The following is a 20209-nucleotide window of genomic DNA, read 5'->3' on the forward strand; positions in this document are numbered from 1 at the left end:
AGATGTTTGTTCTCTCCTTGGCTTCTAAGACCCTGAACTTGTCCAGCTGTTCCTGTCTTTCTGCTCCTTCTCAGGTCCTTGATGTCCCCTTTCATCTCACTACTTAAAGGTCAGAGTTACCCCAGGGTTCTAGCCTAAGCCCTCATCCCTTTTGACTTCATGTGCTTTCCTTTGACCTCACACATGTGGCAACTGGCAGGAGGATCTCCTGGATGGCACTCAACAATGACTGCAAGATGCATTTCACCTTCATTCCTCTGATCACCCTTCATACAAAGACTATCTCACCTGGATCTTCATCCAACCACTCTTCCCTGAAGATCAAATTTGTAGCGAAGACTGTTGGTCTCTCTCTTCTTGGCAAATTGCCCATAACAGATTGGCTTGCCTCAAGAGCAACTGACTTCAAAACCAAATTCATTGTTCCTATAACCCTCTTTGCCTCACCAAAACCAGCATCACTAACCCACACTAGAGTCAGAAACAGGGGGAACCATCCTAACTCATTTACCTGGAGAATCCCTCTTACCTTACCTTGAGAGTCTCCTCTGGCATTTCCCTTCTCATGAGGTCCTCCCAGACCCCCTGTGCAGGCAGGCACCCCTCCTCCCCGTCCTCACATGGCCTTGTTCCCCTCATTCCTTCACTGGGACTGCCTCCAGGGAAGGCTGTGTGTGTGTGTGTGTGTGTGTGTGTGTGTGTGTGTGTGTGTGTATGGTGTCATACACGTGCAACCCCATCCTTCTACTAGTACACAGTGACTGGCATCTGGAAAAGCACTCAGAAAATATTTTTTGACTAAAGGAACAGGCAGAGTTTCTACTGGGCACTTCCCATTTCCAAAGTCAAATTTTCAACAGGCATCTCATGTTCACATAGGCAACCATCTTCCTACGCCAGAACCCACTTCTCTCCCTGCTCCCTCTCCCCTGAGGATCACTGTCTTCATAGCCCTGACACACATTTGCCTCCTCCCTTGCTCTCCCTTCTCCATACCATCAAGGCTTCCTTTGCCTCTGTCCACTGTGTCTGATCCTGATGACCACCTCATTCCCACATGCATGCAACTTTTTTTTATATACTTCTACATTCCCCAAAACAGATCAATCATAGTCACTGGCTTATTTCCACGCTTTAATGGCTCCCCTCTGCAACTAGATTTTTTATTCTATCCAGATATTAGAAAATTACGTACACATTTCCCAAAATTTATCCCTCGGTGTCACTTTATCACCAAAGGATATTATCATGGGTTTATTTCCCTTTCTCCCTAGTCTTGAGTACTCAGCTGGCTCTTGTTTTCTTCTGAGCTATCTTCAGCAATCATGGGTCCCTTACCATAGACTGATAATATAATGCATGCCCTCTAGCACAGAAGGCCGCCAGCTCAGTGTGGCATTCTTAGAATTACTACCATTACTACCCAGATTTACCCGCAGTATTCTCCTCTGGCCCAATTATTCATTGTTCAGCGCACAAACCCCAAGCTGTGCAATGAAAAGTCTTCAATCAAAGCATGACCTCTACCTATAATGCTTTCCCCTACCTGTCTACCAGCTCAATTCCCAAACCTTCCTAGATATACACCCCCATGCCAGAACAGGTTCCAGAATGGGCTTCCAAAACCCCTCTAGTCAAACTTACATTTTTTTCTCCAGTACAGTGGTTTTTTTTTTAATACGATGTACAAAATAACTGAGGGGGGAGGTCGTAAGAAGAATGTCATTTGTATGTAAATTGCTGTTTTACACATTCTAAACATGTTAGTGCAGTAGTAAAAGTATATATTTTATAAGCAATTTATATATTGGGAGATTCTCAAAATTATTTTACTGAGAAAGGTAAAATCAAAAACATCTGGAAAATATGTCTCCAGCCTAACATTTTTCTCAAAGGGCTCCTGATTTAAGGTAATTGTGGCTCTCTCTGTCCTGCCCTCCTGGCTTACGTATCTCCACATAATAAAATGAACATGGCTTTGGAGTCAGACAGAAGTGGGTTAAAGTTGGGCCTGTCAGTTACTAGCTAAATGACTGTATCTCTGAATTTTTGCAGGATTACAGGGGAAAATGTATATGTATAAAATATATGCATGCATATGTATGTACATGCATAAAAAGCCTTACTCAGGGCCTAGAGGGGTTTATTCCTCTTTCATGTCATTCTCTGACTCGCTTCACAAAGCTCCTTACATGCTTTATTTAGTTGCATTTCATAATAACCAACCAGGAGGTCTAGAGGGAAAACCTGAGGCTGTGTAGGGAACAACTCCTAAGTGGTAGCATCAGACTCCAGCCTAGCTCCGACAGGCTCTGAAGCCCGAGCTTTTCTCACCATCTGAAGCATCTGCAGTCACAGAGGGGCCAGTGGCCCGACGCTGGAGTGGGGAGGCACACAAGTGGAAAGCTACAGCATAATTTGAAAAGTGCTCTAAGAGCTATATGGAAAATGCTGTGGCGATAGAGAGGACAGAGACGTTGATTCTGCCTCAAGAAGTCTAGGAGGGTTTCACAGAGATGGTGGCACTGATGTCTCTTGGAGTCCGTGAATCTGCCTCACAAAGCGACCCAGGAAGGCATTCTAAGCAGCAGGGCCATATACAGCGACATGGGGAGAGGGAGCTCATTTGAGTCACTGCAAGGAGTAGAGCGTGACAGGAGCAAAAGTGGGGAAGGACAGGAGAAGGAACTGTGCTAAGAGATGATAACAAAAAGGCAGGTGGGACTGATTCCATAAGCACTAGAGCCAGCAGGAGTCTAAACAAGACAGGGACAGATTAGACCTGTGCTCTAGAGGGCTGACCCTAGGGCTAGCATGCTGCAGCGGTTTTGAACCTAAGATCATCTAGAGACATTTTTTTTTTAATGAATTTGTTTGTCCCATTATTGTGAATGTTAATATAGAATTTGATTAAGCTGTACAGGTTTCCCCACGGTGGTTATGGTTTGTCCTTTGGAATCAATAAGCATCTTGTGGTGAAGTACAATGTAAATAACATGGTCCTCAACAAACTCTCACCACCAGTTACAGCATCTGCTGATTTTCTACCTCCGTCCGTCTTTCCATCCATACTTAATAACTTTTGGCTCTAGGAAGAGCTTCCCCTTCTCCCCACTGAGTTATTTATATCACTGTGGGTGCACGGATTTTTATTTTATTCAGTGAATTATAATTCATGCCTAAATAATCCCAGATGTGGCCAGTGGAAATTCCTACAAGCTGACTCTTATATCATTTTAATGTCTCCCTTTATTCTTTGAGTTATTTTTATACTTTCTAACATAAGACAATATTCCAAATATAATTTGTGCTTTCCCTGCCCCAGCTCTAGAGGCAGGTTTTCTCCAAGGAGTTCTGGTCTTTTTGTGGGGAATAGTATTTAGAAACAGTGTTAGGTGTATTCCTGCTACTGATGTGTCACTGCCTTATGATCAACAAATTGACAGATCAATGAAATATATGTGTGGATCTTTGTGTGTGTGTATATATGTGTGGGCACATGTATATATTCATTTATATACTCTTTATCTATATTTCTATTGGGAGATTTTTTTAAAATACAGATTTGGGGGCTTCACCTTCAGATCTACTGAATCAGAATCTTTAGGAGTGGGCTCATAAATCTGTAATTTTTTAAAGTTTAGCCAGGCCAAGGATGGACTAGAAGAGTGATAATGGAGGCAAGAAAACCAGTTAGGAGGCTCCTGTAACAGTTCAGACAAAAGCTGAGGGGCCGTGAACTAGACAGAAGCAGTAAGATGGAGACAAGATCAACGGACTGGGAGCTGACTGGACAAGAGAGGTGAGAGTGGGAGGGAGGACTCAGGCATCCTGTTTGGACAGCAGTCACTGGGGCATGCACACTGTCATTGACACAATGAACACTAAACACATGTTTATTTAATTATCTTTTCACTTCTATAGATTACACAAAAATTCAAGTGACATATAGGAAGAAAATAATTATAAAACATTTTAGAATCTATCCCTCTTCCATGATATTTTTTATCATATAAACTAGAAACTGAGTTTTACTCAAGGCAAGAAGGATGACTTAGGAATTCATTGTCAGTAGGTCAGGCTCTCACACAGATAGACATGGTCTGGCCAAAGTGATTGTGTTCATGTCTACTATGCAGAGAAATAGACCTACAAGGCAAGAAGCAATGTCTATAACAATATCTCTTATTGTCAGAAAAGAAGAAGAGGGAAAAATAAAAGAAGAAGAGGAGCAATTCTGCTAGCAATAGAAGTCATTAAGCTGTGATGCTGCTTGCTACCACTGCAGCATAAAAATCACTGGAGCATGAGCAAAATATATAAAGGAGATGTAACAAGAAAACTAAAAGGAAATGACCCTGCTATAACAGAAAGTTTAAAACCCAGATAAAAGTACAATCCACAGAAAAATAATATTTCCAGTGTTTAGTAGTAAAAGCAATTTATCAATAACCTCCTCAATGCAAAATCCACTGGGCCCTTTTCCAGAGACACCTGATTCTATTCTATTGATCCAGTCGAGTCTCCTCCTTGACATCCTCCCTGATATCCTCCCTGATCTTGGTTTCCAGAGCTCTCCATTTTCTTGGTTTATTTTCATTACCATCTTTCACAGGTACCTCTTTCTCTTCCAGTCTATAAAATCTATCTTCCTGGAAGTCCTGACCCTGACCTCATCTCTTTCCTCCCTGCACTCCCTGGGACATCTTATCCACTCCTATAAGCATACTACAACTCCTGTGGCTCTCTCCTGACCCGCCTAGTCATCTCTAGCATATATATCACAGACTCAAATGTAAATACAGTCTTGTATCCCTTTAACAACATGGATACATTCTGAGAGCTGCACTGTTAAACAGTTGTGTCACTGTGCCACCATCATTTACAAAACATAGATGACACAGGTCAATCACTCAACGTGATTGACACAATCAAAGGATATAGTAAACATGAAACAGACAAGGCTGGTGCTAGTGTCACATGACATACCATTTTACAGTGACTTTTTTTATATATAACTAGGAGTACACACTAAAATAACATAAATATTATAATATAGGACACACATAAACCAATAACACAACCATTTATTATTGTTATCAATTATTATGTACCATACGTAATCATATGTGCTATACTTTTATATGATCGGCAACTCAGTAGGTTTGCTTTACTAGTTTCACCATAAACACAGGTGAGCGGGTGCACCACATTATGACAGCTGTGACATCACTGGGCAATAGGAGTTCTTCAGCTCCATTATGAATCTGATGAGATCACTGTCGTTTATGTGGTCTCTCCTTGACCACAATGTCACTATACAGCGCATGATTATATGTTCAAAGCGGAACTCAGTTTCCCCTGGCCTTGCACCTACTCCTCATTCTATTTTAGTGAATGAGAACCATCATCCCTCCAGCTGGTCATGTCAGAACCTTGCCGATCACCTTCTACTTCTCTTCTTTCTGCCCTCCCACTCTCTCTGGCTGTATCTAATTAGTCATCAGGAATCTAGAATCTTCATAATACATTAGTTATTTTGCCTTGAATACTGTCAAAATTATCTTACACCTGTGCTACTTCAAGTGCCCCTAGACCTTCTCTCCTCTAACCTATTGTCTACACTGCAGCCAGAGTGGCCAGTCCACAACCTAACCCTAATGATACTCCTTCTTCTAGAAAGCCCTCTCTGACTTCCACCCTTCCCAAGAATGGAAATTAGGCCTATGTCCTAAGGCTCTCACATACCTGGGCCAACTAACTTCCATACAGTCAATATCCAGCTGCACAGTTATGTTGAGTATTGTCCTTGTGATTATATGTTTCTTGAGGTAATATTGCTCACTTTTGGATTCCCCAGTACCTCACACCGTTTTGGGAATATATATGCACTCAAAAGGCTTTGTTGTAAAGCATTTTTGTTCCTCTAAGCCAAGGTTTCTTAATATATGGTCCCACATTCACCTTCACCTGGTATCCCAATACTGTCCTTTATAAACTCCTTTCCACCCCAATACAAAGCACATGGGACATTTGTAGTATCTTTTTTGACTTTTTTGAACTTGGACACTCATTCTGCTTTTGTCTTTTTTTTTAATGAGGATGAAATTATTTTTGCAAAGGATAAAGGATAGGCCAGATATGTTGTAAAATGTCCCTCAATTTGCTTTGGCCTATTTCTCATGATTAATTTAAAGTCATAAATTTTTTGGCAGAAAAATCTGATAAGTGATGTTGGGGAGTCCCTGTATATAAGAGGTAGACTTGGGGAGAAGAGACAGACAAAGGCAGTCAGGCAGTAAGAGAAAACATCAGGGCCACAACAACAGGGCAAAAAAACAGAAGGGTTCTGATTAGAAGGTGGTCAACGGTAGAAGAGGTTAAGTGGGATGCCCACGTAGCACTCAAGGTCACTTGGGAAACTCCAAAGAATGATTCCAGTGGCTGGCAGAAGTAAAAACCAGTTCATCATGTTGAAGAATAAATGAGAAATGAGAAAATGAAGGGATAAATGGAAACAGAGTCTCAGAATCAGAGACTCAGTCTCTTCATTTTTAGATGAGGAAAACAAAGCCCAAGAAGTTACATGTCTGGTTTTAGAAACAGCCAGAACAGAGTTTGGTCCCACGGAACCCAATCCCCATGCACAATACCATGCTCCCTCTTCAGAGAAGTTAGTATTGAAGGAAGAAAGAATAAGAAAGAATAATAAAAGAAAAGAAAAATCATAAAAGACTTTTAATAAAGTAAAAGTCTCCCACATTTTATGATCTTCCTAAAATGTTAACTGGCCTTGTCTTGCCCTTTTAAGTCCCTTCACTGGTCCCCACAACTTGTGGAATGAGCTGTAAATAAATCCCGTAGTGATCTAGTCTATATCCCCTAATGCAGTTCATCTTCCAACCTTCACTCTAGCAGTGCTGAGCTAGAGTACTCTCTCTTCCCTTGGGGTACCCTGCTCCTATGAGTTCCGGGACCTCTGTACAAGACATTGCCTCCTGATGTTACCTTCTTCCTCCTCTATTCCCTTTCTGCTCATTTGTCAAACTGTTCTTTATCTTGCAAAAGTGATGTTCTGCAATCCCCTAAATTTCTGCCCTAGAACTCCTTCTATATCTTTAGGAGAAACTCTTCTGGGCTAGGAAAGACTTAAACTTATTTAGAGCTGGCAGGTGCTATATTACAATCTCTGTACACACCTAGATTTCATTACCCTCTTATAAATCATATTTTCAAGTTACTTCAAAAGAGCATATGTTTGCTAAATCAGAAGGGATGCAAATCAATATTGTCCTTATAATACAGTTAAAAAATCAAGTAATTTAAAAGGAATGTTTCATTCCTTGTAAAGTCCATGACCACATTTCAAGAGAAAACAATGTCTCCTCCATAGCTATATTTTCCATTCAGACCAGTAGATCAGTAGAAGGAAGTTAGGTGGAATTTGCTGTCAAATTTAAAAACACCAGAGGAACTGGTCATTACTGCCATCCAAATATTTCTTTAAAAAAAAAATCTGAAGCCTGCTTCTCAGTGCCAGCTCAGAATATTTTCAGGATTTTCTTCTCACAAAGTATATGTAAAATCTCACCCCTATTTCACACCTTGATCCTTCAAGCCAATATGAAGGACAAAAGAACAGATAAAAATATATTATGTACTGAGTATGCCCATGAACAAGGCTCTAGGTATAGGGATTCCAACACGGAATTCAAGCAGGTGGAGAGGCAGTAAGTCAACAAATGCAGCAGGATGGAATGAGTCTTTAAGGGAGGCTTCTGAATAGTGGTCTAGACACACAAAGGAAAAATGGCCTAAAATAGTCTGGAGCTGTCAGATAAAACCTCAGGGAGAGACGACACTGGCTTTGAGGTTGAAGAAAGGAAAAGACTCTGCAAGCAGAGAAATGAGAGGTCGTTTCAGGCAGCCCAAATGTCATGTGCAGGGATGAGCCAGCACTCCCCAGAGATACCTGGTGTGGCCTCTTTTGAGAAATGAAAATTCCATTACACAGCAGATCACCCATATTGTAAATTTAAACCCTGTTGATATCCCTTTCCTTGCCCTCAATTCAGTACTTCTCATCTCCAGCCTTGTTTCTAATGAATCAAAACTGATTTGCTTCTACTTCTAGGCCAGCTTCTACAGTACAGATGCCATTCGCTTCTCCTCAGTCCATAGCCCTTATTAGATGATTTTCCTTAAAGGGAAACCCTCTGTAACACAGTCTCACCCTCCAGGCAACAAGTGATGTCACTGGGTATACACGATGACCCATCCTAGGTCAGTTAGATTGTCCTTCCTGAGAATTTGGACTCAGGACTCATAAGACTGATTCAGACGGTTTTGTAGGACCAAGCTGGACAGACATAGGAACTGACACAGATTGGGTGGGTGGGGAGCAAGGGTGGTAAGTCATGTGTAAAATGAATTGTTGAGTTAAGCAGCTCGTATAAAGCCAGAAAAAAAGCAAATATTTTATTCAGAGAGAAGCAGGTATGTGAATCTCTGTGACACATGGGGACACTAGCAAGAGAAAGAAATAGAAACAGACTAGCTGCAGTGCATAAGTGGCAGTCATACTCCCTATAATCGAGGTCCAAAATTTTCTTGCACCTTGTAATCCCTTCCCTAATTGTGCTTCTTTGAAAAAGTTTTAATTTCTTGCTACTGATAATCCCTTACTTAGAAGACAATCCATTATTCATAGGTCTTATTTCATACATTCAGTTTTTTAGGTGGACACAATATCTTTATTTTATTTTTATGTGGTGCTAAGGATCTAACCCAATGCCTCATGCATGCTAGGTGAGCACTCTACAACTGAGCCACAACCTCAGCCCCATCGTAGGTCTTATTTTCTTATTATCTATAAAATCAACTCACAGTGAACACAAAAGAATGTTTTAATGACATTATTAAACAGGAATTAAACTTAAATTAAAAAAGAAGGCTCAAACCTTAAAATAATCCTAAATAGTCTTTTTTATATATTTATCATTATCATTATTATTATTTTAGTTTTTTAGGTGGATACAATATCTTTATTTTATTTTTATGTGGTGCTGAGGATCGAACCCAGTGCCTCACACATGCCAGGCGAGCGCACTACCACTTGAGCCACATCCCCAGCCCCCTGAATAGTCTTATAATAATACTCAGACCAGCCTGTTTATGTACAGAGATGTTCTTCTATCTCCAGAGGGTAGAGTTGGCTTGTTGCTCTCTTGTCTATGCTGATGGGAAAGGAGTGGCAGAGAATTAGTGAGAAATTCCAAAATCCTTCAGCTTCATGGTAGAAGCCATTCAGATACCCACTTCCCCTTGAAGAAAGAAAGAAACAAACTAATAAAGAGGTAGAAATAAAAGCCCAACATCTCTCACAAATCTATCTGTTTTCTATATTACCACTACCAGTGGCCGGCTCAACAGACCTGTCTTCCAACAGCAAGGTTGAAATCTGAAAATCCATTTTTGTTTTTCTTTTATTTGTGCATTGCAAATTCATTTTTAAAAATGAATTGAGAGTGGGACGGGGGTGGTAGCTCAGTGGTAGAGCACTTACCTAGCATGTGTGAGGCACTGGGTTCATTTCTCAGCACCATATATACATAAATAAAAATAAAGTTCTATCAATAACTTAAAAAAAACAAAATTAAAAAATGAATTGAGAATACATGAATTAAATGTGTACACAATTTCTGGCCCCTAAGTCACAGTTACTAAATACTACACTGGTTCCGAAAGGCTTAAATGGTTCTGTTTTATAATATATAAAATTTATATGTCCTTTATAAGGTCTACAGCATCTTTACAAATACAGGGCAGCAACCAAAGCCTCTGACTTCTAATACTTTTAGATGAATCTTTTTAATGGTTATTTCCACTTCTGGGTCCCTCAACATTCAGCATCTTCTGTGTAGAGAAATGGGTACCCTGCTAGCAGAATTGAAAGACTGTGGGCATCCAAATCTATTTCATGGGGGAAAATAAACTTTTAAACAAATGATGTTAGCACAATTAACCTTGTGCAAAAGTCTGAAATCAGAGTACTACCTCATATCATATAAGACATTTTAACTCAAAACAGATCATCAAACTAAATGTAAAAGCTAAAACCATAAAGCTCTTAGAAGAAAATGCAGGAGTAATTCTTTTTGATCTTGGATTAGGTGCTGGTTTCCTAGTTATGACACTAAAAATACAAGGAAAAAATACACAAATTGGACATCATCAAAATTAAAAACTCTTACAACTCAACAACAAAAAGACAAGTCTACTTCATCAGCTTGCAACCTTTTGGGTTGAAAAGCACTGGTCTGTTGAGCTTTGCAACATACCAAAGAAGTCCTTGGAATCTTGCTGCTGAAAATGTGCTCTGTGGATTAGCCACATCAGCAGGACCTGGGAGCAGGTTAGAACTGCAGTATGTCACTCCAGACCTACTGACATACATCTGAATTTTAGCAAGGGCCCAGAAGATGCACCTGACACAAGTGATATTTGAGAACTCTTTGCAGTTAGAAATTGACCAATCCACACCTGAAAAACTTAATCAACAAAAGGAGCCCAGTCACTGACGGTGTGCAGTCCACTGGCAAAAGGATGGATATCTGAATGGTTTTCTGGAGGAAGAGTCAACCCTCTTAGAGCTTCCTTCTCCTTTCTTGGCAGCAAAATGTCACCTCCATTACAAAGGTGTCCTGATCCACATCCCTGGGGACTGAAGGTGAGCAGGATGGCCTCTTGGAGATGCTGCCATAGAACAGTTTCACCACAGTGAAATCTACTTCTCTGACTAACCACTGGGCTGATATCATCCCTTATCATGTAGTACAGTTCAGGGCAATGTTTTCAACCAGTGACCCTTATATGCTAACTATATTTTTCAAGTAAAAATGTGTTTGTATTTCTGAATTAAAAATTGAAATCCATGGTGTGGCAAGGAAAAGTATACCCTTGACAATAACTGAATGGAGTATTTGTGACTGTCCTGGGAAATCTAGGACATATGGTACCAAAACCCATGAGGCTTTAATAACCTGAATGAGAATTATGGTGACCTTGGTCTTTCTTTGGGTGTCTATACCAGAATTCGGGGCACAGCAAGCTCCTTCCCACCTTAACACCTTTGCAATACTCTCTCCTCTGCCACCATACCTACACCTGTCTGCCCCTTCCCACCAGTTGAGATGCCATCTCCCTAAAGAGATGCTCTGCAAACCTTATCTAATGTCACTTCCATACCCCTACCCAACCCAACCCTGTTCTATGATTATTCTGTCTTAGCACTTATCACCATTCAGTCAAGCTGTTTTCCTCTGAAGGCACTCCTGGCCTCCCTCACCAGAACGTAAACTTCAAGGAGCAGGATCTTCATCATATTCCCTGCCACACCCCCTGCACCTGGCATATTTTAGATGTAATAAACCAATGAGAAAGAACCACCCAACTTAGAGAATAAGTAAATCTTAACAGAAATAACCAAATAGACTATAACTTAATAACACTAATGAGATCATTGATGAGCAAACCATAGCTTTCATCAAAAGTGTTTGCTTCATGCTCTTGCCAACGCACAGAAAAAGGGAGATCCAATGAATACTAGGATGATCCCACTGAGTGACTCTGCTTAAATCTACTTCCCTCTCAGAGGCATACCTGTAAAAATGAGGCTATATCCCAGAGTGGTGAAGCTCAATGAGATGACATAAAGTGTGTGGTAGAAAGTAGGCACTCAACCCAATATAAATTTAATTCTTTGTAGGTACCTCCACACTTCCCCTATTAAAACTGATCAAGAAACTAAAAAATAAGAATGAAATCATATCTCCAGGACTTCATGTGAACCTGCTTTCCCTATACTCCAGGCCCAATCTTGGCTGTTAGCCCGCTCTCTTGAAACCCAACAAGTACAAGTGTATTTGCCACACTAGTCTATTTTATCCATGTCACAATTTTTAATTAAATGTCTCCCACAGATCACTATTTCAAATCATTGTTTCAAAAGTGGGGATGTTCTAATGTGAACTTGAACATGATTCCATTTCTAGACTGAGCTCTAGAAATCTGTTTCAAGTACTCTTAAATAAAGCCCAGGAATTATATACAAACAGATGATAAATGGTATTAAGTACACGCTTACTGGGTTGGGGTTGTAGCTCAGTGGTAGAGTGCTTGCAAGCATGTGTGAGGCACTGGGTTCAGTTCTCAGTACTGCACATAAACAAATAAAATAAATGTCCATTGACATTTATTTTTTTTTTAGTTTAAAAAAATGTTAAAAAAAAGAAAAAGGGACTGGGGCTGGGGCTCAGTGGTAGAGCACTTGCCTAGAATGAGTGAGACACTGGGTTGGATCACCAGCACCACATTAAAAATAAATAAATAAATAAAAACAAGATAAAGCTATTGTGTCCATATAAAACTAAAAAAAAAATTAAAAAAAAAAGAAAGAGCCTACTGAGTTCTGGTTAGGACCATGTACAGTGATAGGAACCACAGTGACTAAGAAAAATAAGCAGCTGTATACCAGTGAAGCAATAGCATTGGGCTTTGGAAATCAGACTGATCTGATTTCTCCAGTCTGCCAGAGGGTGACACTTCAACTCTGTGCCTCTGCTGACCCACCAGTGGGCTGGTGTTAGCAACTCTGCCTCCCTCGAAGGGTTACGGAGAGGATGCATGAGACAAATCTGTATGCACGTTTAGTTCTGAGTCTGGTGCTCAGGAAATGTTAGCCCTGCTTATGTTAAGATCCATTCTCAACATCAAGGACCCCAAATATATTTACAAATGAAAATACTCAGAATGAAAGAATGGCACTAGATACACGGCAGCACTGGTCACAAAAGATACAAAACTTCAGGAGTACTTGCATCCCTTCATCTGAGGATGGTAAAGTCTCCTGGCAAAGGCGAGAGGGAAACAGATGGTGCCTTGCAGGATATGGATAACAACAGGACCCCTGTAGTGGGCACCTTGTATGTAATATTCACAAAAACTCAAGTGAATACCTGTAAGCCCTATTTTACAGAGTAGCTGTTTTCCTGATGATATAGTCACCCAACTGGTAGCAGACCTAGGCTGCACAGAGAGAGGCTGAGGGAGGAGGAAGATAAATTATTCCTGTATGAGGTAGGAAACAACAGAGTAATTATATTATTGCCAAGTGGAAAGCAAACAACTTGAGGTTTTTTAAATGGAAAATAAAGATATAACAGCAAATTAGGGTCCAAGAGAACGGAAAACAAAGGAGTCTGGAATTCTGCCTGAGTGCAATGAAGAATCCCTGCTTTGCTTTTGATGTGTACATGTTCAATTAATTTAATTAAATACTACCACTATTACTAAGAACATTTATTGAGCACCAACTAAGGGCCAGACCCCACACTAAACCCTTTCTATATGTTGTTTCTAATAATTCCAACGACTCTGCAATTTAGCTATTGTCACCCTCATTTTGCAAATAAAGAAGGTCCTGAGAGGCTGCACCACTTATTCAATGCCTGCAGTAAATGGCAGAGTGGGTTCTGTGTGTGATGTCAAAAATCAGTGTCTTTTCCCCTAAGACAGCACTGCAGATAGACCTCCCTTGCAACAGAGAACCATAAAATAAGGGAGAAGAAAATGGAGACAGGGAACTCCCCAGAAACAATATAAGGATCCAGAGTCAGGACATTAATGTCTCAACCGGAATCACTGTGAAAATGGAAAACAGGTGACAGGAACCAATGTGTTCATGACCTTTTCTTTCATTTACTCCCATTCTATGTCATGTTCTGCTACTTGAAGTCGAAATCAAGTTAGTAATTATTCCAGCCCCTATTACTGTCCTTGCCTTCAAGCCTGATTTGAATCCTGTTGCTAGCCCAACAGTAAATGCTGCTTTCGGTATTTCCTTGTCCCATCACAATCTTATCAGAGCTAAAACACAGCATCATTCTCTAATCTGCTATCTGCATTGAAAGAATACGACAAGCCTCCACATCCAATAAATCATATCATGCCTCACATACCAACATTTTTAAAAACCTGAGTCAAATACATAGCCTGTCAAAGCAAGAAAACACATATGCTGAGCTCTAATGAGCTCTGCCAAATCCTACATCATTATTAAGGTTCACCATGATCTCAGAAAGCACATTGTTTTACAAAAATGGAGTGTGTTGTTACCAATATTTGTTGGGCTGCCTTCTAGTTAATATTTTAGGCAACAATGCACAACAAGTAAAGCAGTAGGAAATGTATGCACAGGAATATATCTTTCAAACTAATGTAAAAGCTAAGTACCAACTGCACAATTACTTGCACTATCTCATTTGACTATATCAAGAGTCAGAAGTTTAATGTTCATGCAATGATTCCAAAAAGCCAAAATATTTTTGCATTAAAACCTTAGCAGTAGTTCTCTCCATTCAATGATAAACTCAGTATTTCAAGTAGAAAAACAGTAGTATGCTGAGATATACAAAAATGCATAAAGATAAAAGACTGTTTGTTGTGGTTTATGTACTGCCTTCACCAGAAAAAGATACTTAAATATATAAGATAAAACAAAATAGCAGCTCTCAATTATATAATGATCTATGGTTTATGTTTTTGAACCCACTGGACTTAATCTTATTCCAACATGCAAAGACATACATGGATATTCGGGAACTCTTCTCAACTATACATACTCAGACCCAATCAAATAACCTGGAGAATGTAGCAATAAAGTCCTTTCTCTGTAGTCAGGCTTACTACTGTGTCAATATCAGCATAAAGAGACAACCATTACCTTAATAAATAGAAGATAAATTATCTTTTTTTCCATCAAGTAAGCCTCCCTACAAACCCAGTTATACAAATAACTCATGCACCTTTCCTCAATTCTGTGTGTTTCTGTAATCATCCAAGCCTGATAGCCTTGAAGCCCCACTGCTGCTCATCATAACAACAGTCTACTGCAACTCCACCCTTTTCCCACCTTTAGTTTCAATGGTGCCTTTAATTTTTCCCCTATTAGAGAAAGAATGAGGATTAAGAGTTCAAATTCTCCAAGTAATACTATTTAACCCCAGGGAATTTTCTGTTTGCCACTCTCTCCCTTCCCCCAAAGGACTACATCTTATTTTGATGTAGTAATGGAAAGCACTGCATTAAGACAGAGCAAAAACATAATGGGTTTAAATTTTTAAACATTTAACCTTTTCATGAGTCACTGTTAATCATTTGCACCTGTGACTTTAATAATCAGCCTGGCATTTAGAGAGGCAAAATCTGCAGGACAGAACTAAGTAAGGATGCCTCAGTCACAACCATTACCATATCAGGGAGGAAAAGAGAAAGCTATTTTGTCTTATGTGACATGAAGAAAGTTTTACTAAGTTCCACCAAATCTCAAGAACATTAGAGCTCAAGTACTTGAAATCTTCAAAAAAGACATGTATATACATACACAGACAGACAGACAGACAGACACACACACACACACACACACACACACACACACCTGTAGTTTCAAACATTAAGATTTTACCTTCTGTAACAAGTTTTCTACTTTAAGTCTCAGGAGGGAAAAAAAAAGCTTAGGAATATAAGCACAATATTAGGAGGCGGAAGTTAATATTTTAAGTCATTTACCCCAATGAAAAATTAGGACTATTGGTGTTACAATATTTAATTGCTTATTTCATTGTGAAAAGCAGAGTAACAGTGGCAATATTCTGATGGAAGTTGTTCTGCATCAGTGAAACACACAAGTTTGGAAGGTAAAAATATGATCTCTGTCAGTTGTAGTCTATCCTCAGCAAGTCATTTTCCTTGTGAGCAGAGGTTCCCATATCATGGAAATCTTCCTTAACTGCCAAAGGCGGAAAGGGATTCCCTATGAACAGCATCTGGACCACACCTTGTTTGGCCACACAAGAAGCTGACAAGGGCAGGAGAGAAATGTGTCTGGTCCATAGAGAGGATAGGGCCAAGAATCAAAATATGTCCCCTTCAATTTAACAGGAAAGGCCCTTACAATGGTTATTCAACCAATGGAGTTCTAGCGGTCAGTGCTGGACTATGTCTGTGGGATGCCTGGTAGGATTTTGTGGTCTAGCAGCTGCCAGCCTTTTATAACCGTAGTGATGTTGTGGAAGCATCCATTTAGTGTGTAAATATGCTTTAGGCATTAAAACACGACAAAGTGAAATATTAGAGAACAAGGTTCCACACCCACTGCAGAAATTTCCAAGGTCCAGAGCACCTGAGATGAAGATTCCAAATTACCTGTAGCAAAATTTCTTTGTATTTTTTTCCTTTCCTTTTTCTTTTCTTTCTTTCTTTCTTTTTTTTTTAAATCCACTTGCTTGCTGATGAACCTACTGAGGGGCCTCCCAAAGATGATACCCACGGTTAATCTATTGGTCCTACCATTTACCTAGTTAGCAGGGAAAGAAGTGTTTAATAGGTACCCAGTCCTTCCACTTGTAGCAGAAATGAACCACCAAAATAAGCATCAGAAGACTTAACTCCTTAGAAATTAAAAAGACTTCCGGAAGGATAAAGAGAAAAGAGATCTCTTCTTCCCCACCTGCACCGCCCCCCCACCCCCCACACTCTGTTTCTCCCCTAGCCCCAGAATCAGTAGCCCCTCTGTAATTCCATGAGGCTCCAGAGAGAATCTTTTCTTTCATGGGGCTCCCTGATCTGACCCTGGGAAAGCCCAGCTGGTCGTTCTTCTTCCCACCCTTCCATCCTTCCACCCAACCCTTTCCCGCCGCCCCACTTCACCCCTTACCTGATAATGTCGTCGTTGTGTCCCAAGAAGAATTTTTGGCTGTGCTCACGGGTGTTGTACACCACCCCGACCCCAGCCACAAAGTAGACCACCTCCTTGCCGGCTGTATAGTACAGGTTGTTGCGGCACTGGTGACCCCGGTACCCGTACACCCACTCCAGCCGGAGCTGGCAGCTGGGAGCTGTCCGATCCGCCATGATAAGCCGACCCCACTCGCCCCCCGGCCCCCCTGCGCGCAGGTCCTTGGACCCTGCGCGCCGGGTCTGTCCTCGCCAAGGCTCGGGCTGCTGCGGACCTGCAAGGGCTCAGTGTGCAGCGCCGGGCGCTGATTTCCGAGGCGACGCACAGGCACAGCCCAGCGCGCCGGCCGCCACCATCATCCGCCGCCGCCGGAGACGAGCCGCGGCCGCCGGTGCGCGGCAGCCAGACCCCGCCGGGCGCCCCGGCTCCCTCCCCCGGGGCGAAGCGGCTTCGGGGGAGCCAGCACCCGCGTGCGCGCGCGCGCCTCACTGCACCTGCGGGCTTCGGCCCCTGGGAGATGTTCTCGGGGGGGTCACCCCGCCTTTTAAGTCAGAGATCTGCATATCCAACCACTGATTACCCAGTTCGCTCACTAAGTTTGCAGTGCACAGGGGCTTCACAGCAGGCAGCGGGATTTAATCCGTGACAGTTTGGGTTTGACAGGCAGCCCAAGTAAGCTTTGCCATCACCGTCCTTGGATCCGAAACTGACAGTCTATATCCAGGATGCGAGACCGAGGAAGAAAGAAACAGATTTTTTTTTTTTTTGCATAAGTCACCTAGTCCAAGAAAATGATCCCCAAACTAAACCAAGTTTTTTGTTGTTGGTTTTCCCCCACCTAATTGCCAACTACTCCCTTCAGATCGATCTCGTTAATGATGTGAAATATGTCCTAATACTGCTGGCTGGTAGTTGTTGATCTGATTTGAAAGAACATTTGTTGTTTCCCCATTAAACCAGCCGAACATGCAATGGTCATCGTTTAGATGCTCCAATTAGCTGTCATGTATGTGATTAAAATTCGTATCCTCTTTGAACCTTCTTTCCACTGAGAAAACCATAAAGAACTTAGCAGTTCTCCCTAATCAGCAACTCCAATCTCAAGCGTTATAAAAGATTTTCTTAATCGGAGGAGAGGAAACCAGGCACTAGTGCAGTTGGAGGAAGGAGAACACTACCTACAAATGCCCTGGGTCCAGAGAAATTTAAAAATTAACAAGTGGCAAAAATCGTGCACCACTTCTCAGGAAACTCTGTGCTAGACAGGGTCCCGCGGGCTCCTGGGTCTGCCTCTGGACTTGGGGGCGGGGGGCATAGGACCAAGGGGGCGAGGGACCACTGGGGATAGCCCGCAGGCCCCCAACACACACACACACACACACACACACACACACACACACACACACGGTCATGCCGTGGTGCAAGAGATGCCCACCCGCAGGGACACCCCGACCCGCACCCGCTGTAGCCCTGGCGGCTTCTTGCATTCCTCCCACTCCAGATTCTGCCTCGCCCGCGGAGCATCCCTGTTCTCTCCGCCTCTAACCTCTGCTGCTAGCGAGTGCCGCCGGCGCGTCCGGGATCCCGCACCGGCGAGTGAAATCCTCTGCCTGCGCTTCCCTACCCTCCCCGCCTCCCGCACCCAGGGATGGGCCTCGTCACTGGGGCGCCGCGGGGGACAGGTTTTTCCTCCAGTCGGGGCTCCGGGGGCGGGGCCACAATGCGGCTTGCGGGGACAGCTGCGACCGGTTACTAGGCGAGATTGCGGCGCTAGGAAACGCCGACGCCCGAGAGGGATGGGCCACCCCTCCTTTCCCCGCCCCGGCGGCCCCTTCCCTGGTGCATCCTGGGAAGTGTAGTCCTCTCTATCCCGGCTGGCGGGGGGAGCGCTCAAAGCGGACCTCAAATCCCAGGATTCCGCGCGCCCATGCGGGCCTTGTAGAGGCCAGTGCGGTCGTGCGCTGAGCCTGCGGTGCTCCCTCAGCGGGGGACCCCGGCTCTCCTACGGCGGCTGCTAGCGGGCGCTGGCGTCCCACAGGGTCTGAGACGCGGGGTCGGAGGGCGTGTCTTTCGAGGGAGCAGTGGAGTTGGAGTGGAGAAAGTCTACAGCCCGCCTCAAGATTCCCTTGCTCTAGACATCCCTCCCTTGCACTACCACTTAAATCAAGCTCGTTTGTTCCTACTTCAGTTTTTCCATTTATTCAGATGGATTCTAACTTGTTCAAGTGCAGTACTGCCAAATTTAAGAAAATCCTAGCATGTGATCTGTGTGACCTGCCTCCTAAATTAGAGGGCGTGGCTACTAAAAGATAACCAGATTTGGAAGCGGGAAGGTGCTCTTACCAGGAATAACTAACTTACTTTGTCCCTGAAAGGCAGAAGCTGGTAACATTTTTTTTTTTTCCCAAACACTGCCTGAGGTAAACTATGACTCCACAGTGTTTTGAGGCAGCCTGTGTTTAAACTGGGGCCACAGCCAGCTTTGGGGAAAAGGAGATTTCAAAATCTCAGTGAGTAAGAGCATGCAAAAGGTTGATAGATTTGGACATCTGGAACATTCTTTCCATGCTCACAATGAAATTGCCTTCTCAATTTTTCAGTCTACCTCAAGCCTTAATACAGTCCTTTGGTAAGAAAGGCTCCAGAAGCTTAGAACTGCCAGCTTAGATGACAGTTTCTGACTCCAGCAATGAAGATGTTAATTGGTTGCCTCTTTATTTTAAAGCAAACAATCTACAAATATTCATGGCAATGCCTAGGCAATAAGGGCACTACCAAAAATAAAAATAAACTTGGTCAGAAAAAGGTTTGTACTGTCTTCACCTGCTTTTTATCGCTATAACAAAATACCTGAGACTGGATTACTTATGAAGAAAATTTTATTTGGCTCATGATTCTGGAGATTGGGAAGCCAAAGAACATGGCATGAGGCATCTGGTGATGATGCCTTATTGCATAATAACATGGCAGAGGGCAATCCATGGTTAAAGAGCAAGCTTGCTAGCTAAGGGCTTTTTTTCTTCTTATAAAACCATGATGGAGGCCCCACACTCATGTCCTCATCTAACCCTAATTATCTCCCATAGGCTCCACCTCCAAATACCATTAACATATGAATTTGAAGAGTAAGTTTTTAATACATGAATTTTTGGGGAAACACATTCAAACCATAGCAGAGACATAAGAAAAAATAGAGTTGATGATACCATGCCATAAAACCATACCAAATGAACTATATAGAGACATTAATTTCTATGTAGGAATTCGGGAGAGAAAGAACTTTTCCAGATATAAGAAGTCAGCAGAAATTTCATGTAAGAAATAGGAAGGCAATTGGTGCACTCCCAGCTATTAGGGAGGCTGAGGTTGGAGGATCACAAGCTCAAAGCCACCCGGGAAACTTAGTGGGACCCT

The 20209-nt window shown here is 42.2% G+C and overlaps 1 protein-coding gene across 1 annotated transcript in view; it reads right to left on the reverse strand.

The window, feature by feature from the left end:
* The window catches only part of EML6 (EMAP like 6), a 260325-nt gene extending 241885 nt beyond the window's left edge, over positions 1 to 18440 (reverse strand). Inside the window, exons 1-2 of the mRNA XM_081264735.1 lie at positions 18342 to 18440; positions 16775 to 17509 (exon numbers count right to left, since the gene is read on the reverse strand). Coding sequence (XP_081120861.1) covers positions 16775 to 16971 — 197 coding nt within the window. The 5' untranslated portion in view covers positions 16972 to 17509; positions 18342 to 18440. The remainder of the gene's footprint in view (positions 1 to 16774; positions 17510 to 18341) is intronic.
* Between the last annotated feature and the right edge of the window lie 1769 nt (positions 18441 to 20209).

This window comes from Spermophilus citellus (genome assembly GCF_964194105.1).
Source record: "Spermophilus citellus genome assembly, chromosome: 13".
NCBI lineage: Eukaryota > Metazoa > Chordata > Mammalia > Rodentia > Sciuridae > Spermophilus > Spermophilus citellus.